We start from the raw sequence: 27,798 nt of genomic DNA on the forward strand, positions 1-27,798 counted from the left end.
CAGGCGGGTAGAAAGAACCTCAACAACAGCGGGAGTGTGTGCTGGACAAGACCAGGTGCGGCTTGGTGTGCTGGCAGACTTAGGTGTGGGCACTTTAAAATAAGCCCCAGATTTAGTATTTATTATTCTTACTTGATGGAGAGAAAACGCCAGCAGGAGGCATTTCAAGTTGCTGGGCGGGGAGGGCGCATCCTGGGGGCGGGGCCCCCTGCGGAGCCTCCCGGTCGCGGTCTCCAGTATCTGCTGCGGGTCCAGTTCTTCCAGGCGCGGCTCCCGCACACCTGGCCAGGCTGCCTGGATGCCGGGCTGGTGCGGATGTGCGAGGGTTAGAGCAGGCACAGGGCGCCGCCCCGCCTTTTCCTATGGGTCTCAGACACTTCTGTGACAGGAGTGTGACCCTGCTGAAGTCAACCCCGTTTGCTTCAATTTCCTAATCTGTAAAATGGGCTGGAAGAGGAAATGGCGAACTTCTATGGCATCTCTGCCCAGAAAACCCCAGACGGGGTCAGGAGGGGTAGGTCAGCCCCGTAAGGATCACGTGAAGGGCCCCCCGCGGTGAGCACTACATCCTTATCAGTAATAGGCCGGAAGCGCTGGGCCAGCCCTCGCGCCTCGCCTGAGGGGGGGGGGGGGGATTCTTGTGCCATCGCTAAGCTCTGACTAGGGCGCATGGGCGCCAGGCACCGCGCCTGCCCTCCAGGAGCTTACAGTCGAATGGGAATGGCGAGCACAGCCACGTGACCACGAGGGCGGGCACGCGCTCTCCCCACACGGAGGCCGGCCGGGGCGGTGCCCCTGGCTTTGGGGGCGGGTCTCCCGGCTTTGGGGCGGGGCCAGGTCCTGTTCCTCGTGACTGTCGGGTCCGCGCCCGGCTGCGGGGGTGTCTAAGGAGGACAGGGAGGATGTCCCGACGTCCCGCGCTGGGGACCCTGGGCATGGTCTTGGCCTGGGCGCTGCTGCTCGGCCGGCCCCGCGCCGGCCTGGGCGCTCCCGCCCAGCCCTGCCCGTGCGAGGAGCCCGAGCTCTGCCGCCCAGTGCAGGGCCGCCGCGACTTCGAGGTCAGCGCGGGGTCACGTGTCCCGGGGGAGGAGGTTCTGTGGGGGCGGGGGTGGAAGCCGGCGGTCCAACCCCCCACCCCTGTGTAGCAGAGGGGGAAACTGAGGCCCGGACAGGAAGGGACCCCAGGGGCCACCTAGCCCTCTGCCCGGGGAGCAGAGTAGAGAGTTGCAGGAGCCCTGACCCTGTACCAGAAGGAAGAAACTGAGGCCCAGCTCCGTGCACAGGTGGATGCCAGCCATGAAACCAGTTTTCGTTGTAGAAATAGGAAAGCACATCCTGGGAACAGTCAAGTCCCTTTGGGGTCACACGTGGGGACCCAGCCCTGGATTAGGGAAGGGACTTTGGGGTGTACCGGTGACGTCATCTGGCCCGGTCGTACCCCCCAGCGAGATCAAAGCGGCCCATTGGGGGCCGTCACCTTCCCCTCCCCACGCAGAATTTGAACCCAGGACTTTGATCCCCTCCGTTTCGCCAACTTAGAGGGGCCTTGTCTCAGGAACCAGCCCCAGGCCCCGGGGGGAGGGGGCGACTCCCAAGGTCAGCCTTTTGGATGACGTCATGGGGCTGGCCATTGCCTCCTCCTGAACCTGATGCGGGTCACCCGCGTGGGACGAGGCCCCGGGTGGGAGGGCGGCCCCGCCTCCGATCCCCCATGTGCCTGGCTTCGTACGAATACCCCGCGTCAGCACGCTGGTGGGGTGTAAGGGCTGCCTCCCAAAAGAGGTTCAGGGCCTGGTGGTGAGCCCCAGGCTCGCCCGGAGGAGGGGCGCGGACACCCGCGGTCCTGAAGCGCGCCTTTGTCCAGGACCCTCGAGGCCGGTCCAAAACTGGTTATTGTCTCCCAGGGTGGAAAGGCTGAGCCTGAAGGACAGCCTGGCCCAGAGATGGGCCGCCCGGAATCTAATGTGACGTCACCCAGCATTGATTCTGTCAATGGGCATTAAAATCACCTGTAAACAGAATTTTTATAACTTGCTTAAGAGATGAGAGTTGGTGAATGTTTAACTATTACTGGAAACGCTGTAGTCTGGGAAGCACAGCTTTATTAAATACTAAGTGATGTTGATCTATATCGTCAATTTCCCAGATATCAACTCCTTCTGGGTAACTTTTCCAGGACACTAAAAGGCCACTGACCCCAAAGCACATTTCATTAGTTTAAGCAGCAGTTGCAGGCTTCCTGAAAAAGAATAATTAAAATAAATGAAATTTATGTTTATGGTAAATTACTCTTTCCTCTTATTAGGTTCTTAATTTGAAGCCTTTAGTACCCGAATTAGATTAGACATTTCTCTTTTGTGTCATCCCTTCCCCTTCCAGGTTAAAATCAAACCCAGGTCATTTTTTTTTTTTTAAGTTTTGTAGTATAAATTATCAGCCTTACCTTGTTCTGTTATCATGAGGTTACTTTTACTCCCATTAAGGTGCTACCCCCAGGCCCCATTATAGTCTAAAGCTTAGACAATCCTGGGGTTTTGGAGGGTTGGTCACCAGAGTAAATATTCAATTAATTGTAGCATTTAAAAACATTTTTGTTCCACATTCTCTTCCTCTCTTCCCCCTCACCCATTGAGAAGACAAGCAATATGATATAAATTAGAATATATATCTTTTAGAGAAGGAACCCTTGTAATTCAAGGACCAACCTAGCTGAATATGGAAAGGCTGATCACCTGGTTGACTACATAGGGATGGATTTTTACAGCCCAGCAGCCTCAAAGATCTTCCACTAAGTCAGTGAAGAATTGTGGCCAGTGGAGGGAGATCGCACACCAGGGAAATCATAGATCCTAGAGGCATAAATTTAACCTCTTAAGTACATTCCCTGCGAAGGGCCTTAAAAAGTGGTATGCCATTATAGTTTCATTTAAGTTTGAATTGTAGGAAGTCTGTAACTGTTCTCCTAATTTAAAAAAAAGGGGGAGGGAGGGAACGTACTGTGTAGCTTCTTATGGTAAACTTGGTTACTGAATGTCTAGAAAAGGAAACAATGATAACCAAGAGTCACATGGCTCATCAAGAGCGGGTCGGGCCAGACTAACCTTTATTCTCTTTTTTTGTTAGGGTTATTAAACTAACAGAACAGGGTAGTGAAGGAGCGATGCTATAGATATAATTTACCCAGATTCTATCAAAGAAGTTGATATTAAAGTATCTCATACTATTCTAACAGAATAGATGGAAGGATATGAATTATGATAATTCAAACTCAATAGTCATTAAAGGATCGATATGAAATGTAGCAGTTCTTGAGTGTAGTGCCCCTCAGATCTGTATCTATTCATATACCGTGTCAATATTTTTATCAGTGAGTCGGGTAAAGATGGCATGCTCATCTAATTTTGGGGAGACACAAACAAAGGAGGGACAGCTAACAGACCAGATGACATAATCCAAAAAGATCTTGACAAATAAGAACACTGGATTCAGTTTAAACCCTAGAATCAGATTAAATCCAACATGAATAAAGTCTTGAGTTTGTGAATTTGATCTTTTAAACTTCTGTAAATGATGGAGAAGACATCATTAGATTAACTGAATGAAAAAATCTATCGAGGTTGAGTAGACTGAAAGCTCAGTCATCAGTGTGATAGAGCAGCCAAAAAAAACCGTTACAAGCTGTGTTGAGAAAGGTGTAACACGCCAGAATAAGGAGGTGATACATTCTCTGGATTCTGCCTCGTTGAGATATTTGTAGTATTGTGTTTAGTTTTGAATGATTAGTAGATTTGAATAATTATATTTGTCGATTGATTGATAGTTTTGTACCACAATTTTTAAAGGACATTGATAAACTGGATCAAACAGAGAAGGACTTTGAGTCTGTGAGACTTGGTAGAAAGGAATTGGAATTTAGCCCAGGAAAGGGAAAACTCTTGGGGGTTGGGAGGTGGAAGTGAAAGGTGGCATCAAAATAGTATTTGGAGGGCTCTCTGTCATTCAGTTCAATAAACCTACTATGTGCCAGGCACTGTTGTTGGTCATTCCTCGTTCTCAAGAAGGCCCAATGACATCTAGGTGGCACAGCGGATAGAGGAGGCAGGAAGACTCATCTTTGTGAGTTCAAATCTGGCCTCAGACACAAGCTGTGTGAACCTGGGCAAGTCACTTAACCTTGTTTTCCCCAGTTTCCTCTTCTGTAAAATGAACTGGAGAAGGAAATGGTAAACTACTCCAGTATCTTTGCTAAGAAAACCCCAAATGGTGTCAACAAAGAGTCACACATGACTAAACAACAATAATGTGTCTGTCACATAAGAAAGAGATGAGACTTGTTCCTTTTGGCCAGAAAGGGCAAAACTAGATGTAACAGGTAGACATTGAAAAGAGGCTAATTTGGGCTTGATGTCAAACATGATGATTCCTAACAATTAGACTTGTTCAAAGGTGAGTGGCCTACTATAGGAGGTGGTGGGTTCACTTCCATGGAGGTCTTTGACCTGAGATTAGAAAAACTGACTATTGAGTACATCACACTGTGGGACCTTTTTAGGGATGAGTTGAAATAGGTGACTTCCAAAATCTCTCTCCTCTGAAATCTATAATCTTGCCTTTTCCATTGGTCTTAACAGGTGTTTGTGTTTGATGTTGGAGGAAAAGCCTGGAAGTCTTATGACTGGTCTCAGATCACAACAGTGGCAACTTTTGGAAAGTATGACCCTGAACTTTTATGTTTTGCCCATTCAAAAGGATCCAGGGTAGTGCTAAAAGGTGAGTGACTTATCTTATAGAGACTTCAGGGTGGAATCCATAGACAGGCTGCAAGAATCACAAACTATTTTGACCTTTGTCTAACTTTAAATTTTTTTCTCCTTATATTTTTATGGTCCTGTCTCATTTCTAGGTTTTCTTTTTTTATTCTCATGATCTGATGTTTTCAATAATTATAAAAATTCTCCTAGGATACTGTCTGATTCATTTCACAAATGTGAATCCTTTTAAAGGGTTGTGTAACTCATTATGTGATCCTGAGCACTGTGACTGTAGCTAATTAATATAACAACCTTTGTCTAGGCTCTTAGCCCACAGTTTTTCTGTTTTTAAATTGTGTTTAGTGTCTGGATGGGTTATTTTGTAAATTAATGAGATATAGACTCTGTTCTCTTGGTGCAGCATTTTTCCATGGGGAGAACTCTCAAAGGGGAGAGTAACTATCCTAGACTATTAATGCGGTGTCCTTAAAAGACTTTGATCTCACAGAATTCTGGGGATTGTAAAAGACGTCATTAAAGAGTAGACCTTTTTTTGGATAAATATGTATTTCTTCTGCAGGAGACATCCCCTTAAAGAATATTGTTGAGCCTACTTTGAGAGAAGCCTGGATAGCAAAACAGCTCAATTTGGCCAAAAAACAACACATGGATGGAATTAATATAGACATAGAACAAGAAGTTGAAGAGTCATCCCCTGAATATTATGCCTTGACAGCTTTAGTTAAAGAAACAACAGAAGCCTTCCATCGGGAAATTGAGGGGTCACAGGTGAACACAAACCCTATTTTAATTTTTTATATCCAATAACTACTTAGTCAAGCCCAGACATTTGCCCTCTTTTTCAGGATGAGCTATAGAATCTCCCCTTAAAGTCTGACAAAGGGGGAAGGTGTGTTTTGGTCTGTGGGCGGTGAAAAGCAAAAAAACAACAGAAAAACCAAGGAGGTGCCAGGTACTGGGGGCAGCATACCTGAGAGAGACCAAGGTTTGAGTCCATGTTCCCTGGCTGCATTTCTCAGAGATATAAACTCTGTGCTGCTTTTCTCACGAGGTTGTCACACTGTGTTAAGGGTTTCTCTTGCTCCATAGGCAGACATGGAATTATGTGCCAGGGGACTGGTGTTGCTGGGGCCCACTGTTTGTGACAGGCCCTCACTGCCAGCAGCACGAAACTCAGTCGTGCTGTCATCATAAACATTTAGTGAGTCCCCCTCTGGGGCAGGCATGCGGTGTCTTCTCCTTAGGAGTTCATGATCTGGTTGGGGGGAATAGGACACATACTTTGAAATGTAACTAGCAATGAATAGAGCAGGCAGTAAGTCCTAAATATCAGAGCAAATAGCCCTTTCTATGCCCAGGATACTCCAGTCCCAGATTCAAGTTGAACCTTGAACAATAAATGGGTTTAGGTAAACTGAGTAGGAGGAGAGAAGTTGTGAGTAGAGGGAAGCCGTCTAGGGGCCATAAAAATAGCTAGCATCTGTGTAGCACTTTGAGGGCTGCTGAGAGCTTCACAAACATTGTGTCACAATAACCCTAGGAGGGAAGTACTGTTATTATTATCCCTGTTTTACAGATAAAGAAACCAAGGCAGACAGAAGTTGAGTGACTTGCCCAGAGTCACACAGCTGGTCTTCCTGACTAGTCCAGTGCTCTATCCACTGCACCACCAATACTGTGAAGAAAGGCCTAGGCCTAGGTAGAAATAGGCGAATATAGGGAACACCATGGGTAGACTTGCCATTGACTTGCATTGTGGGTTTACATTTAGAGAGAATGAGTTTGAGAGGGGAGACTGGATCAGATTGTGGGGAATTTACAGTCCTGAAGATTTTTGAATTGAGTAAGTTCTTAGAAAGCAGTATTTTAGGAATGTCGTTCTGTGAGTATGCAGAATGTTGTGGAGTGGGGAGACATTTTAAGCCGAGGAGCAGATAGATTAAGGATCCTGCTATCTCCAAAGAATGTCAGCTTGAGGGCAGGGATTATTTGATTTTGTCCTGGCTGGTAGTACTCTCTGTGTCCAGGGTGCCCACCCTTGGACTTAAGTTGAACCTTAAAGAAAGAATGGATCTAAGTAAACAGCTGGTTGAGGTACATAATTGGTGCTTAATGTTGAATAGAAAAAAATAATAATAAATGTTGAATAGAATGGAAATGACCATAGGGATGAAGGCCTTGGGAGACCAAGGGAGTAGCACTTAGATTGAACACAGACAAGACTTCCCTCCAAAGTAGCCTCTGATGGTCTTATAAGGAAGACAAAGACATTTTCAAAACACTGCTTTTTAAGTTCCTATGAACAGTCTAGTTTGAAACCTAAACTGTACATTGTAAATGGCTCCTCTTGTCTCAGTCAGTTCCTCGCTGGACAGGGGTCTATGCAGACTCTATCCCTTTCTAGGCTCAGGTTGCATTTCTTCCCTACAGGTCACTTTTGATGTCGCCTGGTCTCCAAAGTGCATAGACAAGAGATGCTATAATTACAGTGGAATTGCAGAATCCTGTGACTTCCTCTTTGTGATGTCTTATGACGAACAAAGTCAGATCTGGTCAGAGTGTATCGCAGCAGCCAATGCTCCCTATAACCAGACCTTAATGGGTAAGGACCTAGTGCTTCAAATGCTAAGGAATCTTTTGGATTTTGTTTCATCTGTGTGTCTTTTCTATGTTAATGCTTTCTTGAAACAGGTAGAACGCTTGTTACTAGAAAATTTGTTAATAATTAATTTTGGCACTTGTATTTTAAAGCTCATGTAGGGGAGCTACTATGTTTGCCTGAATAGAGACTGACTGCTCCCTTTGCCCTTAAGCTGAGATTCTTTCAGGTATTAAAGCTTTGAGCTGCACTAAGACTTTTGGGACGCCTGGTATAAGGGTAGGGACTATGTCTTATTCTTCTTCCTCTCCCTTACAGCAAATGACTTTGTACATTTTGATAACTCAGGGAATACTTGTTGAATAGAAACAGAATTGACTGAAAATGAAGTAGTATTGTATTGGTAGTATGCATAGTATTCAATCTAGCAAATAAGTAATGGCCTAATTTCCAAAAGTGTGACCTACGCATAAGAACAGGATTACATTTAGAATAAATGTTTGGGGGAGGAGGTGGGTCTATGAATGTGTTGACTGGGCAGTGAATGGCGACATCTTTTATGACTTTTATTTTCTACGTTTAAAATCTTTTTTCATAAACTTTTTGTTTTTTACCAAATACCTTCATTGGAGTTGAAACAAATTAGTAAATCAGGGGAAGTAGCATGTCACTCATTTAATTTCTGAAACCTGCAAAGGGGCATGACTCCATGGAGTCATGGATCTGAAGTCATCAGGTGAAAGGATAGAGGGAGGACATGTCAGGCTTAGGCAGCACAGCGAGCAGAAGCCTGGAGAGTACAATGCATGTTCAGGGGGATGGCAGTTGTCCTTTTTGCCTGGAGGAGATGCAACTTAATATCTTTCTAATGATAGTATAGAATGACAGCCCAGAGCAACCTCACTAACAGCTGAGGAAACTGAGACCAAGGCAAAGCAAAGGACTTAGGTAAAGTTGCACAAGAGGAAGCTGACCAGTAAACCCAGGCTGTGTGATGGTAATTGTAAGTTTTTCCCCTTTACCAAGTGGCCTTCCATTGGAAGGCAGGTGCTAGCCAAGAAGGGAGTGTGGTGATTCTAACACTTCAGCTTTTCACACATACAAACACACGCTCTCTCTGTCTCTCTCTTTCTCTCTCTCTCTCTGTCTCTCTGTCTCTCTCTCTCTGTCTTTCTCTCTTTCCCTCTCTCTCTCTCCTCCCCTACCCCATTGGATGGTCTGTAGATTCACTTTGAGATCATCATTTCCCAAAGATTTAACTTACCAGCCTCATGTGATACTTGAGAATGAAGACAGCTGTAGGACAATGTCCTATAAGTTGGTAGACAGGGTTTAGGTGCTGTACTGTGATATTTTATTCTTCCTAGAACATGACTGTTTTAGTTTATTTGTCAGTATCCTGCAGTTTTTTTTTAAGTAGACTAATGAAATTTAATCTCATTTTTATGAATTTTTTTCTATTCAAAGAGAAGTTTAAAAAAACAGACAAGAAGGAATTGATCATTAGTATGGAACTACATCTAAAAGGTCACTTTAGACAAATACAGTATTATTAATTTGCATATACAGTCTCTTTCGACATCCTTAGGTTTTTTAGCTGTTGGAGTGCTTGTGGTTATAATGTCAAGATAGCATGGGTTTCATTGTGTCTTTTCTTTTTAATTAGGATATGAAAGCTATCTCAATATGAACATTGACCCTAAGAAACTTGTAATGGGTGTTCCCTGGTATGGCTATGATTATCGTTGCCTGAATTTATCTGAGGTAAGACTACTTCATTTCATATCAATTCCATGTCATTCTCCTTTCTGTTCATACTGTCTCTCTTTTCTGTATGCTTTCTTTCGCAGAAAGTATATAAAATTCAATGACTTTTCCACATATGGTTTAAAACTGAGTAGCTTGAGTTTCTAGAGGGCAGATCATGGCATCATAGATTTTTTTAAAAATCAGCCACACAAGGAGAAGGTTGGAGGGGGCATGTTTAAATATCTGGGCTGACAAAGAGCTAGGGATTTTGGTGGACTGCAAGGGCCGTGGGAGTCAATGGTTTAATATGGCAGCCAAATAAAATTAATCAACTGTTACATTAAGGGAGACAGAGATCCCAGGAATAAGAATATGATGGTCCCATTGAACCTGTTCAAACCGCATGTGAAGATACTTTGTTCAGTTCTGGATGCTAGGAAGTTTAGGAAAGATATGGCCAAGCTGGAGGGCATCCAGCATGGAGGGCAACTAAGATCCATGAGTCAATCACTAAACATTTATGAAGCACCTACTATGTGCTAGGCACTGTGCTAAGCACTGAGGAGACTGTCCCCCGTGCCCCCCAAAAGGCAAAAGAACTTTAAGATCACTTGATATGAGGATTGGTTAAAGGATCTGGAGTCCTTTGAGTATTTTCTCTTCCGCATGGCATCTCTTCACAGAACTGAAAACAATTCATGTGCTCCCTCTAAGTCTTCTCAGTTTGGGGTGGGGGGGGGAAGGTTAAATTCACCATCTGCTCCTCACCTCAATATTAATCAGATTTCCAGGCTTATCTTTCTGGGAACTTGTACTTAGTTCAGAGTGATTAACACTCAAGTTCTGGCTCGTCATCAGGACCATGTCTGCACCCTTCCCAAAGTGCCTTTCCGTGGGGCTCCATGTAGTGATGCTGCAGGCCGCCAGGTGACCTATAAAGCCATCATGGATCAAGTGAATAGTTCTATTTCTGGAAGCCAGTGGAATACTCAACAGCAGGCTCCATATTATAACTACAAGGTAAGACATTTTAAGTCGATAAATATTATTACAGTGTGTATTTGGGTAAGAATTTACTAGATATTTACATCAGTTATTTTGGCATCTGAAATTTGATACCCATCTTCCTTAAAGACACTAGAATTGAACTCTGGACAAAAGAGGACTTTCAGTTTCCTGCTTAGTAATTCAAGCTGTTTGAAAAAGTAAAATGTTGCTAAATTTTATGACATTTGTTATTTTAATGATGATCAAAAATTTGAAGATCTTAGCAGCAGTTGCTAGTCTTTTTTAATTGGCATAAGGGTGGCTCTTTCAACTGTTGCCATTAAATTCCTCAGCTGTAGGTTGTTTTTTTAACCCTTTGATCCCTACTGTGCTTCTGCTTCACAATGTTAGATAGCTTCCGGAGTTTCATCTTCAATCTTGGTTGATTCAAAGGACGACAAAGCAAGGTTTTGGTTTTAACCTTTTAGCCATACATTCTGCATATTGATTTATGACCTAATCTATAAAACATATATATTTATATGTAAACATATTTGAATAAATATAATTTATATAAACACATAAATATTTGTAAATATATTTAAATAAAATGTATTATATGTAAAGCATATACATATGATTTTGTGATTTCTAAGAATTTTTAATCATTAATATAAACCATGAAATAATTAGGTAAATACAATCCAAAGTACGATGAAGTGAAGCTCCTTTTTCTTTTAAACATACCAAAACTCACGCATCCAAGTGCATGTTGCCCTCCAGCCATAGAAGGCTTTATACTTTATTTCTGTGCTGTTGGGAGATATCCAGAACGTTTTGGGAACACTTTTTTTTAAGAATTGCTTTTGAAGACACTTTACTAGGTACCCACCAGGCCCCCCTCCCAAAAACAAACAAAGTAACAAGAATCATCTCATTTCCCAATCAAAACCATTCTTTGCTCTGTGACATCATCTGTCTCCTTTGCTTTTGCTCTTAGCAATAACCTTTGCCATATAGATTTGAACCAGCAGCCTGAGAAACTCTGCTGGTGCTGGAAGGAGCTAAGACAGCCCGGTGGGGGTCTAAACTGGGGAAGTGCCCCAGTGAGGGGAACAGGGTAAAGGAGGGGAAAATATAGAGGACAGACTGGTCCTTTGTGGACCATATGTAATAACCGAGGGAGAATTGGCTGGAAGTTTGAATGATGCCCATTAACAATGATCGGGAAAGTGAGGGAACCACAATAACAGAGCCTCAGATAGTGGTGCCTTCTCTTCCTGGATTTAAGAAAGGGTGTGACTTCATTTTGGTGTTCCATGTTTCTGTATTTGCACAGGACGCTGACGGCCATCTTCACCAGGTGTGGTATGACAACCCGAAGAGCATTTCCTTAAAGGCAGCATTTGTAAGGGATCACGGCTTAAGGGGCATTGGGATGTGGAATGGGAACTGTCTTGACTACTCTGGGGATGCAGTAGCCAGACAGCAAACTGAAGACATGTGGAGGGCCTTAAAGGTAAATGGGTGAAAGGACTATTTAAAAAATGCTGCTCAAAGTATATAATTCAAGTCATTGTAGTTATACATCTTATTTCTTGTAAAAATAAATAATTTGTTAATATTTTCTTTCCAAATAGTTCTGTTCTGAAGCATTTTGATATCTGGTGTACTAATAGAACTAATTGGATTGTCAGGTTAATGCTTTTAAGTTGAATTTCAAACATATATTTTGATCATTTAAGAAACACAAAAGTTGAGAGATGAGTCTATCTTTCAGTATGAAATAATCTTCTTTATTTTATAAGATGTTTTATCTGTCACTTAATAAACCGATATTTTCATAATTTTATTATGTTCATGTCTTTTTGTCCATGATATTAACATGTATGCTTACATATTTATAAACTATGCAAAAAGCTCTAAAACTTGTAAAAGGAAACCTAGTTTGCTTAGGACAGATTTTTTTAAAATACCTATTCTCTGAAAAGCAATTCACTCTGTAATTTTATTTGTCCAACAAACCTAGTATTAAAATTGATATAAAATGTCTTCTGCTTAGGGCCAGTGCATTGTTAAAGGGAGGATGGGATATTGGCTCAGTGATTCTTCTCTCAAAGTAGCACCTCAGTGCCCTGTGAGACTTGCTTTTGCTTCGTCCCAACCTCTACACAAGTGACTCTAAGATAAAAGATAAAGAGTTGGCCCAGGGAATTAAAAAAAAGATAATCTTTTAAACTAATATGGTGATGTTGCCTAAATTTTCAGCTAAATTATGCTTTTGAGACAGATATTTTCAAGAAGAATTTTATTATTATTAAATTTACTATAGGGATAACTTAATGGGTAATCTGATATTATTCTTATGCTATTCTTGATGAAACAATTCTCCTAAGATCCTTTTCTGTGCATCTATAATTTATTCATTGACAACCTTATTGCTAAGTTGTTTGTTTTAAATTTACAATATTTTCCCACGTTGGGATTTTTCTTCTAATTTTAACCTCATGACGTTAGTTTATGAACTGATGTTTCCTTTTCTAAAACACAGTAGTAATGTTCAGAATTTTCCTAAACATTTAGCTAGGTTTCACTTCAGGACCCTCTACTTTTTCATATGGTAAATTATAAAGTTATAAAGACAACAGCATTATGTCAAATGTATTTTGATAGCATTGGCTGTATAATTGTCTAGGGACATTACAAACCTATTCCTATGAACCCTGGACTCACATAAATCTAGTCTTTCTTAACTCTTTTTTCCTGTTAATCAGAATAAAAGCAGGTAAAAATTGACCATCCTTTCTGGCTCTAGGTCATTTATAAGATCTCTGCTTTCAATTTACATGACTGCTTACAGCAGAGGACCTGGAGCATCCAGTCAAAAAGACAATGTTTCTTAGACTATTTTGAATTACTGATGGTTTCTTTGCCTCTAAAATATGTTAATAAGGCAGCTCTTGGATACTAATCCCAGGAGTTTCCTCTGAGTGCTCCAAATGGTAAACTCAATTTCCTTAGTCTTAGATTCTTAGGCTGCTGTTCAGTTAAAATAAAATAAAGGATTATTCTTTTAATTATCAAGGTTACATTAAAAAAAATCAATGTAGCCTTTTGTACCAAGACACAGTGGTTTGCTAAGACTAATAATGGACCTTTATTCTTAACTCCTGGATGAATTATCTTTAAACCCAGCAATTGAATAATGAAATACTTTACTATAAAATGAAGTCCAGTCATCTTGAAATACTCAAAAATAACTAAATAATGCCGTGAACAAATTACTTGGTTTTACACTGCTCTTTCTCTCCCCCTCCCCTTTTCTTTCTTTCTCTTTCTGTTTATCTGTATGTCTGTTTGTCTGTCTTTCTTTCCTTTCTTTTTTTACCAAAGGTACTCTCAAAGTTCCCAACTTGTAGGGTGTGATCTGTTTTAGGGGAAGGAATACCCACTCTGACAAAATCACAGATCCTCAAAGTATTGAGGAAGTATACTGTGCTTAACATTTCCTGAGTCACTTTATAAACTCAGTATGAAAAATGAAGGAATAGAAACACAAGACTTATAAAGAAACATTGGCAAGAACAGTGGATGGACAGTCTTCAAATAAGTCTAAACATTTTGAAACATAAGACAGTTCTAAATAAATACATTTGACTGGGAGCTTAAAGGTGCTTTCATTTTCTTCTGTTCCAGTTCCATTTTTAATGTTCGTATGTCTGAAATTGCTTGTTTTCTCATCTGCAAAAAGAATTGGAGGAATTGTAAAGGAAGGCTCAGATGAGATCTAGGCTGAAATGATTTTAAGTGCCTTTCAAAGATTAATTAAATTTCATGTTGGCAATCTGAAGGCAATCACAATAGTCATACAGTACAGTAGCTGCCATAATTAAGTAGCAGTTCCAGTGACCTTCTGTGTTCTCATCCCCTAATACCATTGCCCTCTGTCTACTGCCTTTAACTTCCAGGGGACAAAAACTAGGTGGTTGAATAGTAAAATTTTACTATGATATTCCTAGCTAGTTCTTAGGCTTCACATGGCATACAGAAATAATACTACATTTTGCTAAAAAAAAAATTTTTTTTACTATAACAACAAAAGACCAGATACCAATTTTGTATGTTCTCTGCTCAGATTTCAAAATGAGATTTAAGTAAATGACAATCTTTTAATAATAATAAATAACCAATATTTAGATAGGACTTTAAGGTTGGTGGACTGATTTATGTATATTATCTCCTACTCATTTAACATACCAGAAGGTAAGGATTTTATCATTGAACACAGACTGGAATAAATGCCTATTAAGTCCTATTTGAATGCCTTATCTTGCCATAGAGGTGGCATTCCCCATGGCCATATCAGGAGATTGGAAGCTTGGGTAAGTACCACCATGTTGGAAAGCGTTCAAGTGTGGGCTTGGTGGTGAATAACTGTCTATTGTCTGAGGACCATCCTTACACAATTTAGAAACCAGTTGCTAGGTTGGCCACAAGATAATCAGTTTTATGCTCTTAAGTAAGTCCTGAAAACCATAGAGAAGCTTTCATCTCTTCTGTGGAGGGAATAGCCACACCAGTGAAACCAATAAAGTATTAAGGTAATACAAAGTTACTTAAAACTAGATAACAATAACTTTATTGTATGGATGGTGCAAGGATCTTTAATAAAGAAATTTCTTCATAAATCAGTTTGGATAATGGCTAACAGTTATGTATACTTTGAGGTTTCTAAAGTACTTTGCTCACAATATCCCCATGAGGTAGATAGTAGGAAGTATTATTCCCATTTTAAAGACCAAGAAACTGATGCTCATGGTAGTTGTGACTTGTCCTTAAGGGAGTCGGTGTTTTATAGTAGATAGCATATTGAACTGATTGGAAAATGTCTTTTCTACCTGTGTGACCATGTGCAAATCACATAAACTTTCTGAGTCTCAGTTTCTTCATCTGTAAAATGCAGATAATACAAGTATTACCTAGTTCACAGGGTGATTATAAAGCTCAAGTGGAAATATTATTTTGCAAACTTTAAAGCACTAAGTGTTTCATTTTTATTATTATTGTTATTGTATTTGGTTATTCTGTGAGTAAAGATCAGCCTAGAACTGAGCCAGGCCTTTTGACCCTGGGGTCAGTGCCCTCTTCTGTACCATACTGCATTTTATAATATACAGTCAACCTCAGATCATATTTATGGTTAAAATATTTGTCTTTGCTGGGTGGTCTCCCTGGTCACTGTGGTTGACATTTAATTGATTTGACCACGTCAGTTAGTACTGATCATAAGGAAAGACCAATGATCAGGTACGATGTCCTTATAGAGAATCTAAAAGAAAAAAAACTTTTCTTCTATATCCCAATTACATGCTGGTGCCTTTATAAGTCAGGATGTCCTGGTTTTGGGTAGCATCCAAAATAGACAAGTGTATACAAGCGTACCCTCATGCTTGGGGGAGCTGGACAGAACCATGGATAGAGCACTGGGTCTGGAATCTGGAAGATCTGAGTTCACGTCCAGCCTCAGACACTAGCAAGTCACTTCACCCTGTTTGCCTCAGTTTCATCATCTGTAAAATGAGCTGGAGGAGGAAATGGCAAACCCCTTAAGTATTTTGCCAAGAAAACCCCAGACGGGATCATGAAGACTCAGATAAGAATGAAACTGAACAACAGACACATTCTCAGGTCATGCACTACTAGTCCCTCTTTTTTAATATTAAGTATTTTAATTCTTTGTAAAGCAGCGAACTGAGTGGCTAACTAAAAATAGTATACATGATAATTCTTTATTAGCAAGAATATTTGCTTAAGCTAGAATGCCACATTCCACATTTATGCAAGGTAACAATTTAGGATGATGCTTTAGTTGCATATTAATCATTATATACTCAAAATAGGTCCAAAATCTCTACTTGACAAAATTTCCTATTAACTTTTTTTCTACCCTAGCACATGTTACAAATTTAAAAGTAGTAAAACTGCATTTCTTTGAGAGAAAAACAATGTTCTATAGCTCTGAAGTTTCGCTAATTAAGATAGGTTTTCTGCCTCAGTCTATACTAAATATTGAGTGTTGACTGGTAGACTTTAATCTTTTTGGCCAAGTAGGACTATTTAAATGATCTAACACCCCAAATTCAGCCCTTGTTTGTTTGTTGAGAAGAGTTAATGTTTCTGGATCACAAAATAATCAACCCTAAGCATCCTAATTATCCTCTTATGATACAAGATAAGTATTAAAACAGTTTTATTTTAAAGAATAATTTATACTATGAGTAGAAAACAAAATTACCTTAATTTCTATCATGAGTTTCATTTTGTCAGTGTCCAATTTTCTCTTCAGTTGGTCAATTGCATGCTGTACTTCAGTGATCTGGATTATAAGATTATTCTGTGAAAAGACAAACACATGCATTTTTACTTATCCCAGAATCACAGAATTCAGAGCTAAGAGGGGACCTTCAGAGTCATTCAGTCCAAATTTCTTCATTTAGAAGTGAAGACAGGCTTAGAGATATCAAATGATCTGCCCAACATACAGGTATGACATATCTAAAAATTTTTATTTCTTTATAATTAGTTGCTGCAGTCCTTAACAACCTCTTATGATGCCCTTTCATCTCTGATTTTGGAATACTTCCATATGTTCCACAGAATCGTTCACTTCCTTCTTTTTTCTTACTTTGTGGCCAAAGTTATATCCTCACAATAAATTGCATCTAAATTAATATTGGGGGTCATTTTTAGGATGATATTCATTTTAGACATGTAACATTTGATGTGATATATCAATATAGAAGTAGAAATGTCTACCAAGCCCTTGAATATGTGATTGGAATTCAGAAAAAGTTCAGGTTTTTTTTTAAATTAAATTTTATGTTTATTTTTAGTTTACATCATTCATTTCCACAAGATTTTGAGTTACAGATTTTCTTCCTGTCTTACCCCTTCCCACCACCCCAAAACAGTTATCGCACTGTATACCCCTTCCCCCAATCTGCTCTCTCCTATATCCCCTCCATGCCCTCTCCTACTTTATGGTAGGGCAAGATGGATCTCCATACCCCTGTATATCTTATTTCCCAGTTGCATGTAAATAATAATAATAATAAAAATGTTTTTAAACATTTGATTTTACAACTTTGAATTCCATATTCTTTCCCTTCCTCTCTCATCACCCACCCTTACTGGGAAGATAAGCAATTCAATATAGGTTGTGCATGTGAAGTTATGCAAAACATTTCCATAGTGGATATATTGTGAAAGACTGACTATATTTCCCTCCATCCTATCCCGCCCCCGACTTGTTCTGTTCTCTACTTTGACCCTGTCCCTTTTCAATAATGTGTACTTCTAACTACCTCACCCCTAACCTGCCCTCCCCTCCATCCATCCTCCCCCATCGCCCCCCCCGCCACTGTCCTGTAGGGCAAGATGCCCAATTTAGTGTGTATGTCATTCTCTCCCTAAGCCAAATTCAGTTGAGAGTAAGGTTGACCCATTCCCTTTTGCCTTCCTGTTCTTCCTCTCCATTGTAACAGTTTTCTTGTGCCTCTTCTATATGAGATAATTTACCCCATTCTGTCTCTCCTCATCTCCTCATTATATTCCTCTCTCACCTCTCAATTTCACCTTTTAAATATCATCCATTCCTATTCAGTTGATCCTGTGCCCTCTGTCTATGTATACATGTACACATATACACTCATATGTATTCATATGTACATATTATATAGACATGTATGTATGTATACATATATATACATATATATACACATTTATATTCCCTTCAACTATCCTCATACTTAGAAAAGTTTCATAAGTTACAGTTATTGTTTTTCCATGTAGGCATGTAATTGTTCAACTTTTATAAGTTCTTTATGATTTTTTTTCCCTGTTTACCTTCTCATGCTTTTCTTGCTTCTTGTATTTGAATGTCAAATTTTCTATTCAACTCTGCTTTTTTCATCAAGAATTCTTGAAGATCCTCAGTTTCATTGAATGACTATATTTTCCCCTGAAACATTGTACTCAGTTATGCTGGGTAGGTGATTCTTGGTTTTAATCCTAGCTCTTTTGACATCTGAAATATCTTATTCCAAGCCCTTCGATCCCTTAATGTAGAAGCTGCTAGATCCCGAGTTATCCTGATTGTGTTTCTACAATATTCAAATTGTTTCTTCTTGGCTGCTTGTAATATTTTCTCTTTTATCTGGAAACTCCTGAACCTGGCTATAATATTCCTGGGAGTTTTCTTTTTGGGATCTTTTTCAAGAGGTGATTGGTGAATTCTTTCAATTTCTAAAATTGGTTCTAAAATATCAGGGCAATTTCCCTTGAGAATTTCTTGAAGGATGATTTCTAGGTTCCTTTTTGATCATGGCTTTCAGACAGTCCAATAATTTTTAAATTATCTCTCCTGGATCTATTTTCCAGGTCAGGGTTTTTTTCAGTGAGATATTTCACATTGCCTTCAATTTTTTCATTTGTTTGGATCTGTTTAATAGTATCTTGATTTCTCATAAAGTCACTAGCTTCCATTTACTCCAATCTAATTCTGAAGGAATGATTCTTTTCAGTGAGCTTTTGAGATTCTTTTTCCTTCAGGTATATTCAGCTTTTTAAGGCATTCTTCTCCTCATTGGCTTTTTGGGTCTCTTTTGCCATTTGAATCAATCTTTTTTAAGGTGTTATTTTCTTCAGGCAGGTTGTTGACTCTCATTTTGTAATTTTCTTGCATCATTCTCATTTCTCTTCCCAATTTTTCCTCCACTTTTCTTACTTGATTTTCAGAATCCTTCTTGAGCTCCTCCATGGCCTATAACCAGTTTATATTTTTATTGGAAGCTTTTGGTGCAGGAGTTCTGACTTCATTGTCTTCCTCCCATTCCATGCTTTGATCGTTTTTGTCCCCAAAAAGGAATCTAAAGTTGGATTGCTGTGATTGCTTCCTTTGCTTGCTCATGTTGCCACTCAGTTACTTGACTTTTGAGCTTTTTGCCATAGTAGAACTCTGCTTCCAGAGAGGAGAGCTTTGTCCCAAATTGCTGGGGTTTTCGAAGCTGCAAGAGCTATTAGGATCATGCTGTCTCTACAGCTCCCACATGCTCTGGCTCACTGGTCACACACCTCAGGACCACCACCCGAGACCTCGATCTAGATCCAGGCAGTTTAAAGCAAGAGTGATTACCCTCTGGATGTTCACTTGGCCCCCTATGATCTATAGGCCAGGAGCTCTGAAGCAGCCAAGTGGAGGTGGCTGCAGGTCTGCCACACCTCCACCACTTCTAGCTCCAGGGTCAGGGGCCAGAACTCCATCCCCCTCAGTTCTACACTGACTTCTCACTTTTTCTTTGGCATTTACGGGTTGATAATTCTGGAAACAGCCACTGCTGCTGGTGATCCACTCTCCTGAAGTCTGCTGCAGCTGATGGTTGGGCTACCCTGGGGCTAAAACCACAGGCTCACACGGGGCTGGGCTTGGCTCACAGCATGCTGCAATGAACTCTTCCTGTCTGCCTGCCGGGCTGCCTTCAGCGGGAGATTTGTTTCTCTCTGTAACTTTGTGGGTTCTGCAACTCTAAAATTTGTTGAGAGTCATATTTTATAGGTATTTGTGGTGGTTATGAGGGGAGCTTCTATGCTGCCATCTTGGCCCCGCCCCCAAAAGTTCAGTTCTTGATATATATATTTGGGAATTGTCCATACAGATGATAGCTGAAATTAGGAGAGTTGATGAGTTCTTACAGGTTAAGGATTGAGACTTGTGGAACACTGACATTTAGGTGGGAGGAGGAGGAGCCAGTAAGGAAATGGCAATGTGTTCGGGAAAAGTTTTAAGAGGAAGTGGGTGTTCAAGGTATCAAATGCTCCAGAAAGATCCAAAAGAATAAAGATTAGGGAAAGGCCATTTTATTTAGTAAATCAGGAGTCACTGACCTTTCTGAGGAATATTTAAGTTGCAGGGATATAAGCCATATTAAATATAAATGACTAATTATGAATCCTGTTGCTTCAGAAGGCAAAGACCTGAGGTAAAATAACTAATCAAACAACTGTGAAGCATCCTTCTGCTGGAAAACCTGTCACTAACTGTCACAGGTTTTTACAGTGGTAAATAGGAGATCTAAAATGTTGCTAGTGCCCTCAACAATTCCCTAAGACTGTAAGTATCAGATAAATTGTTAACCTACATCCAGGGTGGGTGTTTCCACACCAGGGTGTTCCCCATGTAAATGAAAGCACAAAGCCCAAACAAAAGTAAAACAAAACCTTAAGACACATGTAGCCATGAACTCATAAGTCTCCAGATCTCTGGAATTGGAATTTTCCACACAAAATCAAGTAGTTGAGGACAAAGTGATAAGAATTCTTTGATTAGGGCAAACTAGTAGATGAGTCAAAGTCAGCATACTTCATTGTTAGTACACAGAGGGAAGTCATTTGTTTTAAAGGGAAAAGGAGAACTATGAGGAAAATCGAGTAGAAATGTATGCTAAACTGTGTTAGGCAGTTATACCTGTGGGAAGCCTTTCTGTTCAGACTATGGGAATAAAATAACTGAGGAATCACAACTGACCTGATGGCAATGTATTCTGATCTCAGCTGAAATATCTAGAAGGAAACAGATTCCTAAGTTGTAACCTTGAAAACCCAAATAACAAAGATATAGTGAGTGGGAGAGTGTAGGAGTGGACAGAAAGCTGGTCTTAGACAAGAAGACCTGAATTCTAGTTCTGCCTCTGACACATACTACTTGGGTTAATCCAGGCAAGTCCTTTAACCTCTCAGTGAAAGGCTTTACTGCAGAAAAGTCATCTCCTAGTGTTAGGAGAGGAGATTTCCACATTGAGCCAGTCTCTACACAAAAAAAATAAAGGTTTAAGCTTAAAAAAAAAAAAAAGATTACCACAATTATAGCATTCAAAGGACCAACCAAAATTCATTGTTCCATAAGAGAAAATGTAATTGTTCTGGTTCAAACTAATCAAAGTTTAAAAATATTAATTAAGCACCTACTACATGCATGTCACTGAAAATTCTGAGGGCACAAGAGGACAAATGGTACAATCACTGGAGGCCTCCATTCCACGGGGTGGAGTGTAAGGAGAAGGCATGAAGACCAGGTTCCCCTAAAGGTTATCTGAGGAGGCAGAGGGCATGTTTAGCTGGGCCAAACAAGGAAGGCTTCATGCAGATGTTCCTTGAGTTGAGCCCGGAAGGATAAGGGTTTCAACATGCAGAGATAGGAGGGAATGAAGCCCAGGAATAAGGCATGGAACCTTGTGAATGAAAAGAGATGGAAGAAGGTGTCCTCAGCCTGGAACCTTACAGATGAATGGAACGGATGTAACCTAAGAGTGTAAAGGCAGACGGGGGCCACGTTGTAGAGAGCCCTAAATGCCAGACTAAGGAGTCTGTATTTTATTTCATGGACGACAGGGAGGCCTGGGAGGTCCTTAATTGGGAGTGCAAGAGTTTGGCCTATGTCCTAGGAAATGACTGGCAGCTCTCAAGCCAGTATCAGAGGGGTAAAGTGATCAAGCTATTCATTTAGCTGGACCCTAAGCACCTATTTTTTAGGGGGATGAAAATAAGTTTTAGGGATCATTTCCCCCTTGCTTCTACTGCTTTTTCTCCTGTACTTGGGATTCCTCCTTCATGTACAGGCCCTGTACCAAGGCAGGTGCTAGAACCCATTCAGCAAATGTATGGGCAGGCCCTGATAAGAATCAGCCCAAAATCTGAATCATTCAAGGAAGGAAAACATGTTGAGCCAATAGTGTGAGCTTCCTGATGAGGCAATTTGTGGAGCCTGTTCTGCCAGCTCCATTTCATGCTTCCACATGAGTGACTTCAGAACATTTGTTGCCTTCTAATCCCAACTTTCTGCTTGGGTTTTATTTATTGATTCATTGATTCGTTTGTTTATTACACTTATCTTGTGCTTCCCTGTAAAGGACCTTTGCCTGTCTTAAACCTGATTCTATATTACTGTTCTAGACTTTGGGTGCTAAGATGGTAAATGTGCCCAGGTCATGAAACCTAGTTAATTCTCAAGAGACTTACACCATCCAACCCAGATGCAATCACTGTCTGAGACTGGTACTTCCGGCTAGTAATGTTGGACTACCTGGATAAATTATAGTAGTCCACAGTATTCACTAAGCTTTATTTAATGGAGGACATAACCTGGTGGATATTCTGCCATGGGGAATGAATGGAAAATGGCTAAAGTTTTGTTCTATAAAAGTTCTGAGAAAATGCTAAAAATGTTAAAAAGATATCAGACTATAACCTCTGATCTACTAAGAGTCAAAAACATGTAATAGAACTATGGATTGAGCTAAGTTAAAAGTAGTATTCAGAAATAAATGTAAAATATGGTGTTATCAGATTATAAATATGTCCCAAAAGAAGAATATTAGCAGTTCCAGTGTACATACTCTAAAAAAGAAAAAGAAAAATTACCAAAGGGCATTATTTATTGTACCTTCGAGTCTTCCATGTTTGCCAAATTCTTTGGCCGCATCTTGATCTCCCTAGCTTCTAGCTGCATGAGCAATTTTTTATAATAAAGTTCTAAATCTTCTTGAAGTTTAGTTAAAACTTCCTCCAATGAAGCTGTGATTTTCTTGGTTTCAAAATATTTTTTCTTCCAAGCTTCCTGGGCTATGAATAAAAGCAAAATTGGTATTCAACTTCTCATATCACATACTTTTAGAGCTTAACAGTTCAATACAGGAGTTTATTAATAATTAGAGTAATTGATGTTCTTCATGTTATAGATGAGGAACCTGAGGTACATAAAGTTTAAGTGATTTGTCCATGATCACACAGTAGCAAAATTAGAACCAGAACCCAAGACCTCTGACTGAATCCAGTGCTAATTTACCCATGTCATATGGCCCTTTCTGGAAATCACTCATGGGAAATTAAAAGTTCTTTTATAGTGATTCTTTTTCATAAGATAGTTTGAGGTCATTATCTATCCTGTCCCCTGAAAGCAAAAGATGTGCTATCCCATTCCAGGGGGCTTTCCATTAGAGTACATCATGGCTGGCTGACTGTGTCTGTATTAGTCAACGAATTATCTTTTGGGGCTAGATCTTCAACCTTGTGAATGGCCTATTTTTATGAAGTTAACTGATTCAGCACCAGTTTATCTAAGAGATTTGTTTAAAGTCTATGTTAAAGACTGTATTAAAAGGCTACCACTATTACGAGTATTTGGGGTGAGGGTGTTCCATTTTATCATGGATAAACACTGTTGAAGTGGATGGATATTCATATTTCCAAGATGCTGTTGTATTCTCTTTTTTTCCTATTTGTCTTTCATTTACTTTCTCACCAAGATTTAGTTGTCTGAATCCCAGTAATAGTGCTTTATGTGATATTATACCTGAATGACTATTTGTTAAGGAATTGCTATTTCAGCATATGATAAGAACTTAAGAAAATACTGTTGCTGAGTTTACAAACATGATTTGTGTTCCTGAAGGACTTGGTGATAAATAGTTCACAGAGGACAAACTTCTAGACACATAGCAGCAATATACTGAAAGGAAGTCCTTGACAAAAACTCTTTTTTTCTTAATTTTTTGAGAGGTAGGGTAGCATAGTGAATAGAGAGTTGAGTTTGGAATCAGCAAGGCATGAGTTCACCTCCTTCGTCTGTGATCACGGGCAATTCATTTAACCTCTTTCAGGGATCCAGGCAACTCTTAGAGGCCGTAAGGTACAGAAGAGGTGCCAGTCTACACCAGTTATGGAAGTTTGCACATTAGGAGTTCCAAAGAAATCACAGTTCCAGTCACAGACCCTGCCTACCTCCCTGCCCCCCATTTAAAATATATAATTTCATTTTTTTAGAACCTTTGTGAGGTCATAAGAAGGAGCTATATTATTCACATTTTACAGAAAGGAAAAATGTTATAAAACATAACTTGCTTAAAGTCACATAACTGTTTTGGAATTTGGAACCAGATCTCAAATGTTCTGTTAACTGAGTTACATGAAGTGGTCTACTGAAGAAATAGGTTGAGACTGAAACCTTATACTACCTACCACAATAATCTCCAAATGGATACTTGATATATAAAAGGTCATATTATACATATATATACAAATATACATACATATATATATAAATTTATATGAATATATATAAACAGAGAAGAGAAAAAAGGAAGGTAAGTTTCAAAACTATGGTTAAAGGAAGCATTCTTAACTAAACATGGGATAATGGTAAACACAGAAAATAAAATGGACAAGTTTGATTACGAAAAATTGAAAAGTCTTGTGGAAACATAATACGACTAGAATTAGAAAAAGGTTAACTAATTGGGAAAAATCAAACAGTGGATATCTCTGATGAAGTTCTGATACTGTATATGTGTGTCCTTGATACAAATACATACAAAAACAAAAAATACTCCCTAAAAAGTAAGTGGTCAAAAGATATCAACAGGGGGCGGCTAGGTGGTGCAGTGACAAAGTGCCACCCCTGGAGTCAGGAGGACCCGAGTTCGATTCCAGCCTCAGACACTTAACACCCACACAAAAAAACTAGCCGTGTAACCTTGGGCAAGTTACTTAACCCCAATTGCCCTCCAAAAAGGCAAAAAAAAAAAAAGATATCAACAGGCATTTTACAAAGGAAGAAATGCAAGCTATCCACAAAAAAAAAAAAGGAAAAATGGCTCCAAATTAAGAACAATGAAAATTCTCAGATTTTTCCTCATAACCACCAGATTGGCAAAAATGACAAAAGATGAAAATGTCAGATTTGGAGGAGCTTTGGGATGACAGGAGTACTAATTCACTGTGGATTGGGCTGTGAGTTTTTCAAACAGTTTAGGAAAACAATTTGGAATTCTATCTGAAGAGTCACTAATCGTATCATACCTTTTAAATGAGCAAAACCCTGTTAAGGCCTGTACTCTAAAGAGGCAAAGACAGAAGAAGAGGGTCCATATCTGAAAAAAACATTTAAAGTAGCACTTTTCTGTGGTAGCAAAGCATTAGAAACAAAGTGGATGCCCATTCAACTAGGTAATGGCTCAAATAAATAGTGAAGAGTGAGCCAACATTACTGTTCTATAAGAAATGATATGTGAAAAATCCAGAGAAATTTGGGAAGATTTGCATGAACTGATGCAAATTTAAATTAGTACCAGGAGAACAATTTACCCAAATACTACGAAAATGTATTGGAAAACCAACTTAAAAGGTTTCAGAGCTCCAATCTGGCTTCAGAAAAGTTAGGGTGTAATATGTCTTCCACTCACCAGCAAGAACTAGAGGAATGTATTAGAGGTGTAATATGAGTCCTGTGTTTTCAGACATGGGGAATGTAATGATAAGTTTTGTTTGACGTTACTGTATTTGTTACGAGGGTGGGTGGACTATATTAGGGTAGGGGATGTGAGGCAGAGGAAAACTATGAAAAAAAAAGAATAAAGCAAAAAATTTTTAAAGGGAAGAAACAAGGTCATTTTTTACCACCTTGTTAAAATTTAATGCATTTTTTAAAATGAACTATAGAGAGCAGATGCTTAATAGCTTCATGTACAATCCTTCCCTCACCACTTCTGATTTGTGTATTTGAATGTTTCTGTTTGTAGATGATTAAGTTCATAATAAAAGTCAACAAAGAGTTCTACATTCTTTCCACTAGATCTTCAGTGACTTAAACAAAACTACTAAATTTCGATGTGAAAATATAAATCGTAAAAAAAACACAATCATCTTCCTAACCTATTCAGGAAATTTCAGTTAGGGTTGATAGTTATTGAATAGCCTTTTCTTCTTAATGTAGTAGAATGAAACAGATTTATAGAATTCTAGCTCCAGAAAGGACCTTGCAGATTATCTATTATACTCACCATAGGTGAGGCAAATAAGACCCTTAAGGTAAAATGATTTGCCCAATGTCATAAAACTGACAAAAGTGGTCAAGCAAGGCTATAAATACAATTCAAAAAAATGGGCTTTGTTTTTGTTTGTGTAGACACTATGTGCAAGAGTACTATGATAGAGACTGGGGCTATAAGAAGACATTTACAATGCCAACCCTCTGGGAGCTTACATTCTACTGGTGTCTAAACTCATGTCCAGTCACATGCAGCTGGTAATAGTGGATAGAACAGTGGGCTTGGAATCAGGAAGATCTGAGTTCAAATTCAGCCTCAGACACTTATTAGCCACATGACCCTGGGGAAGTCACTTAACCTCTGAATTATAAAAGGTGGAAAATAATAGCACCTACCTTCCAGGGTTGTTGGCAGGATCAAATGACATAATAATTGCAAAACATTTAGCATAGTGTCTGACACATAATAGTAAGTGCTATCTCAATGTTAGCTACATATATGTGTGTACATACATATATATGCATATACATACATGTATGTGTGTGATAGCTTTATTTCAGAGGAATTTTCAAAGAATTTCAGATCTGAAAAGGATCTCAGTAGCTAAGTCATCCAATCCATACCTGAAAGAGTCCCCACTAAAAAATACTTGATAAAGGGTCATATTTTCTTGAGGACTCCAGTTGCAGTGGGGATTAGAGAGACCTGCCACTTCCCAAAGCAGCCCAGTTCATTCTGGGATTGTTCTAGTGGTTAGGTACTCTAACCTAAATCAGCCTCTTTGACATTCCACCCATTGTTCCTACACCTCCCCAGGGGATCATTTCTAATTCCTCTTCCCTTCAAATACTTGAGAACAGCTGCCTTGTCTTTTCTTAGTCTTCTCACAGTTCTTTCATGAATTTGAGTTCATTCTCTTTGTTCTCTGAATATTCTCCAACTTAATCAATGTCCTTTACATCCTATAGTGTCCAGAACTCAACAAAGTTCAGCTGTGGTCTGAGCAGGACAGAGCACAGGGATGCCTCCTTATTCTCGAAAGCTATGCCTCTCAGTTTAGTCAAACAGTGGATTACCTTTTGGGGCTTTGATACCCCACTGTTGATCATATTGCTCTTTTGTAGCTAGCTCACTAAAACACACAGATCTTTTTTTTTAAATAACAAACTATCTGACCATGGTAGAAAACACCATCTTCTACCTATAAAGTTAATTTTTTGAACCCAAGTGGGAGATTTTATATTTATCCTTATGACATTTCACATCCTGAGATTCTGCCCAATGACCTAACCTGTCAAGTTATGTTTGCATTCGGATTCTGTCTTCCAGGGTGTTAGTATACTCACTGGATGTCATCTATGCACCTGTATCTAAATCACTGATAAAAATGTCAAATGGCAGAGACCAAGCACAGATCCCTGGGGTATAAGATTAGAGAAATTCTTGCCTAAGGTCACACTGAAAACGACTTTGTTGACTTACTTCATCCAAAAGAGAACACAAGCCCAATGACTACTGAAGCAGTACACCGACTTCTTGGGGAAAATTCCACTTTGAGGGCATTAGATTTTTGCATGTCACTCTCTGATGATATCTACAATATCCCCATATAACAGATTTTTCATACTTTTAAAAATGAGATAAAGGATTACATCTGAACATTTATCACTAGCTTGTGGTTTGAATATGGATTCATACACCATTACTATGTGACCTTATCTTATTTTGATTCTGTATTATCTGTGGGAAAGTCACTGACAGAATGATATGACAAAATATGACTATCATAGTTTACATTAGACCCCTGTAGAAC

The 27,798-nt window shown here is 39.6% G+C and overlaps 2 protein-coding genes across 3 annotated transcripts in view; one reads left to right on the plus strand and one right to left on the minus strand.

The window, feature by feature from the left end:
* The first annotated feature begins 223 nt into the window (after positions 1 to 223).
* On the plus strand, positions 224 to 11,954 carry CTBS (chitobiase). 2 transcript variants are annotated; one of them, XM_069094600.1, is made up of 7 exons: positions 224 to 514; positions 4,632 to 4,770; positions 5,332 to 5,540; positions 7,203 to 7,374; positions 9,038 to 9,135; positions 9,979 to 10,140; positions 11,447 to 11,954. In XM_069094600.1, the coding sequence occupies exons 1-7, from the start codon at positions 443 to 445 to the stop codon at positions 11,636 to 11,638; spliced, it is 1,044 nt and encodes a 347-aa protein (XP_068950701.1). In that variant the 5' UTR covers positions 224 to 442; the 3' UTR covers positions 11,639 to 11,954. The 2 variants fall into 2 exon arrangements, with proteins under 2 accessions (XP_068950701.1, XP_068950700.1); XM_069094599.1 differs by lacking the exon at positions 224 to 514 and adding an exon at positions 844 to 1,058.
* Positions 11,778 to 27,798, minus strand: part of SPATA1 (spermatogenesis associated 1) — a 75,287-nt gene continuing 59,266 nt past the window's right edge. The window contains exons 13-15 of the mRNA XM_069094601.1: positions 22,604 to 22,782; positions 16,403 to 16,501; positions 11,778 to 13,848 (exon numbers count right to left, since the gene is read on the minus strand). Coding sequence (XP_068950702.1) covers positions 13,747 to 13,848; positions 16,403 to 16,501; positions 22,604 to 22,782 — 380 coding nt within the window. The 3' untranslated portion in view covers positions 11,778 to 13,746. The remainder of the gene's footprint in view (positions 13,849 to 16,402; positions 16,502 to 22,603; positions 22,783 to 27,798) is intronic.

This window comes from Petaurus breviceps, unplaced genomic scaffold (genome assembly GCF_028583685.1).
Source record: "Petaurus breviceps papuanus isolate PSGF00001 unplaced genomic scaffold, PetGlider_PUasm1.0 220, whole genome shotgun sequence".
Classification (NCBI taxonomy): Eukaryota; Metazoa; Chordata; class Mammalia; order Diprotodontia; family Petauridae; genus Petaurus; species Petaurus breviceps.

What these genes read in the sequence shown, in the direction of transcription:
- CTBS (XM_069094599.1), top strand. Translation starts at nt 903, where the DNA reads ATGTCCCGACGTCCCGCGCTGGGGACCCTGGGCATGGTCTTGGCCTGG. An exon ending in CTATAACCAGACCTTAATGG is followed by an intron (nt 7,375 to 9,037) that starts GTAAGGACCTAG and finishes CTTTTTAATTAG; the next exon opens with GATATGAAAGCTATCTCAAT. An exon ending in GTTGCCTGAATTTATCTGAG is followed by an intron (nt 9,136 to 9,978) that starts GTAAGACTACTT and finishes GCTCGTCATCAG; the next exon opens with GACCATGTCTGCACCCTTCC.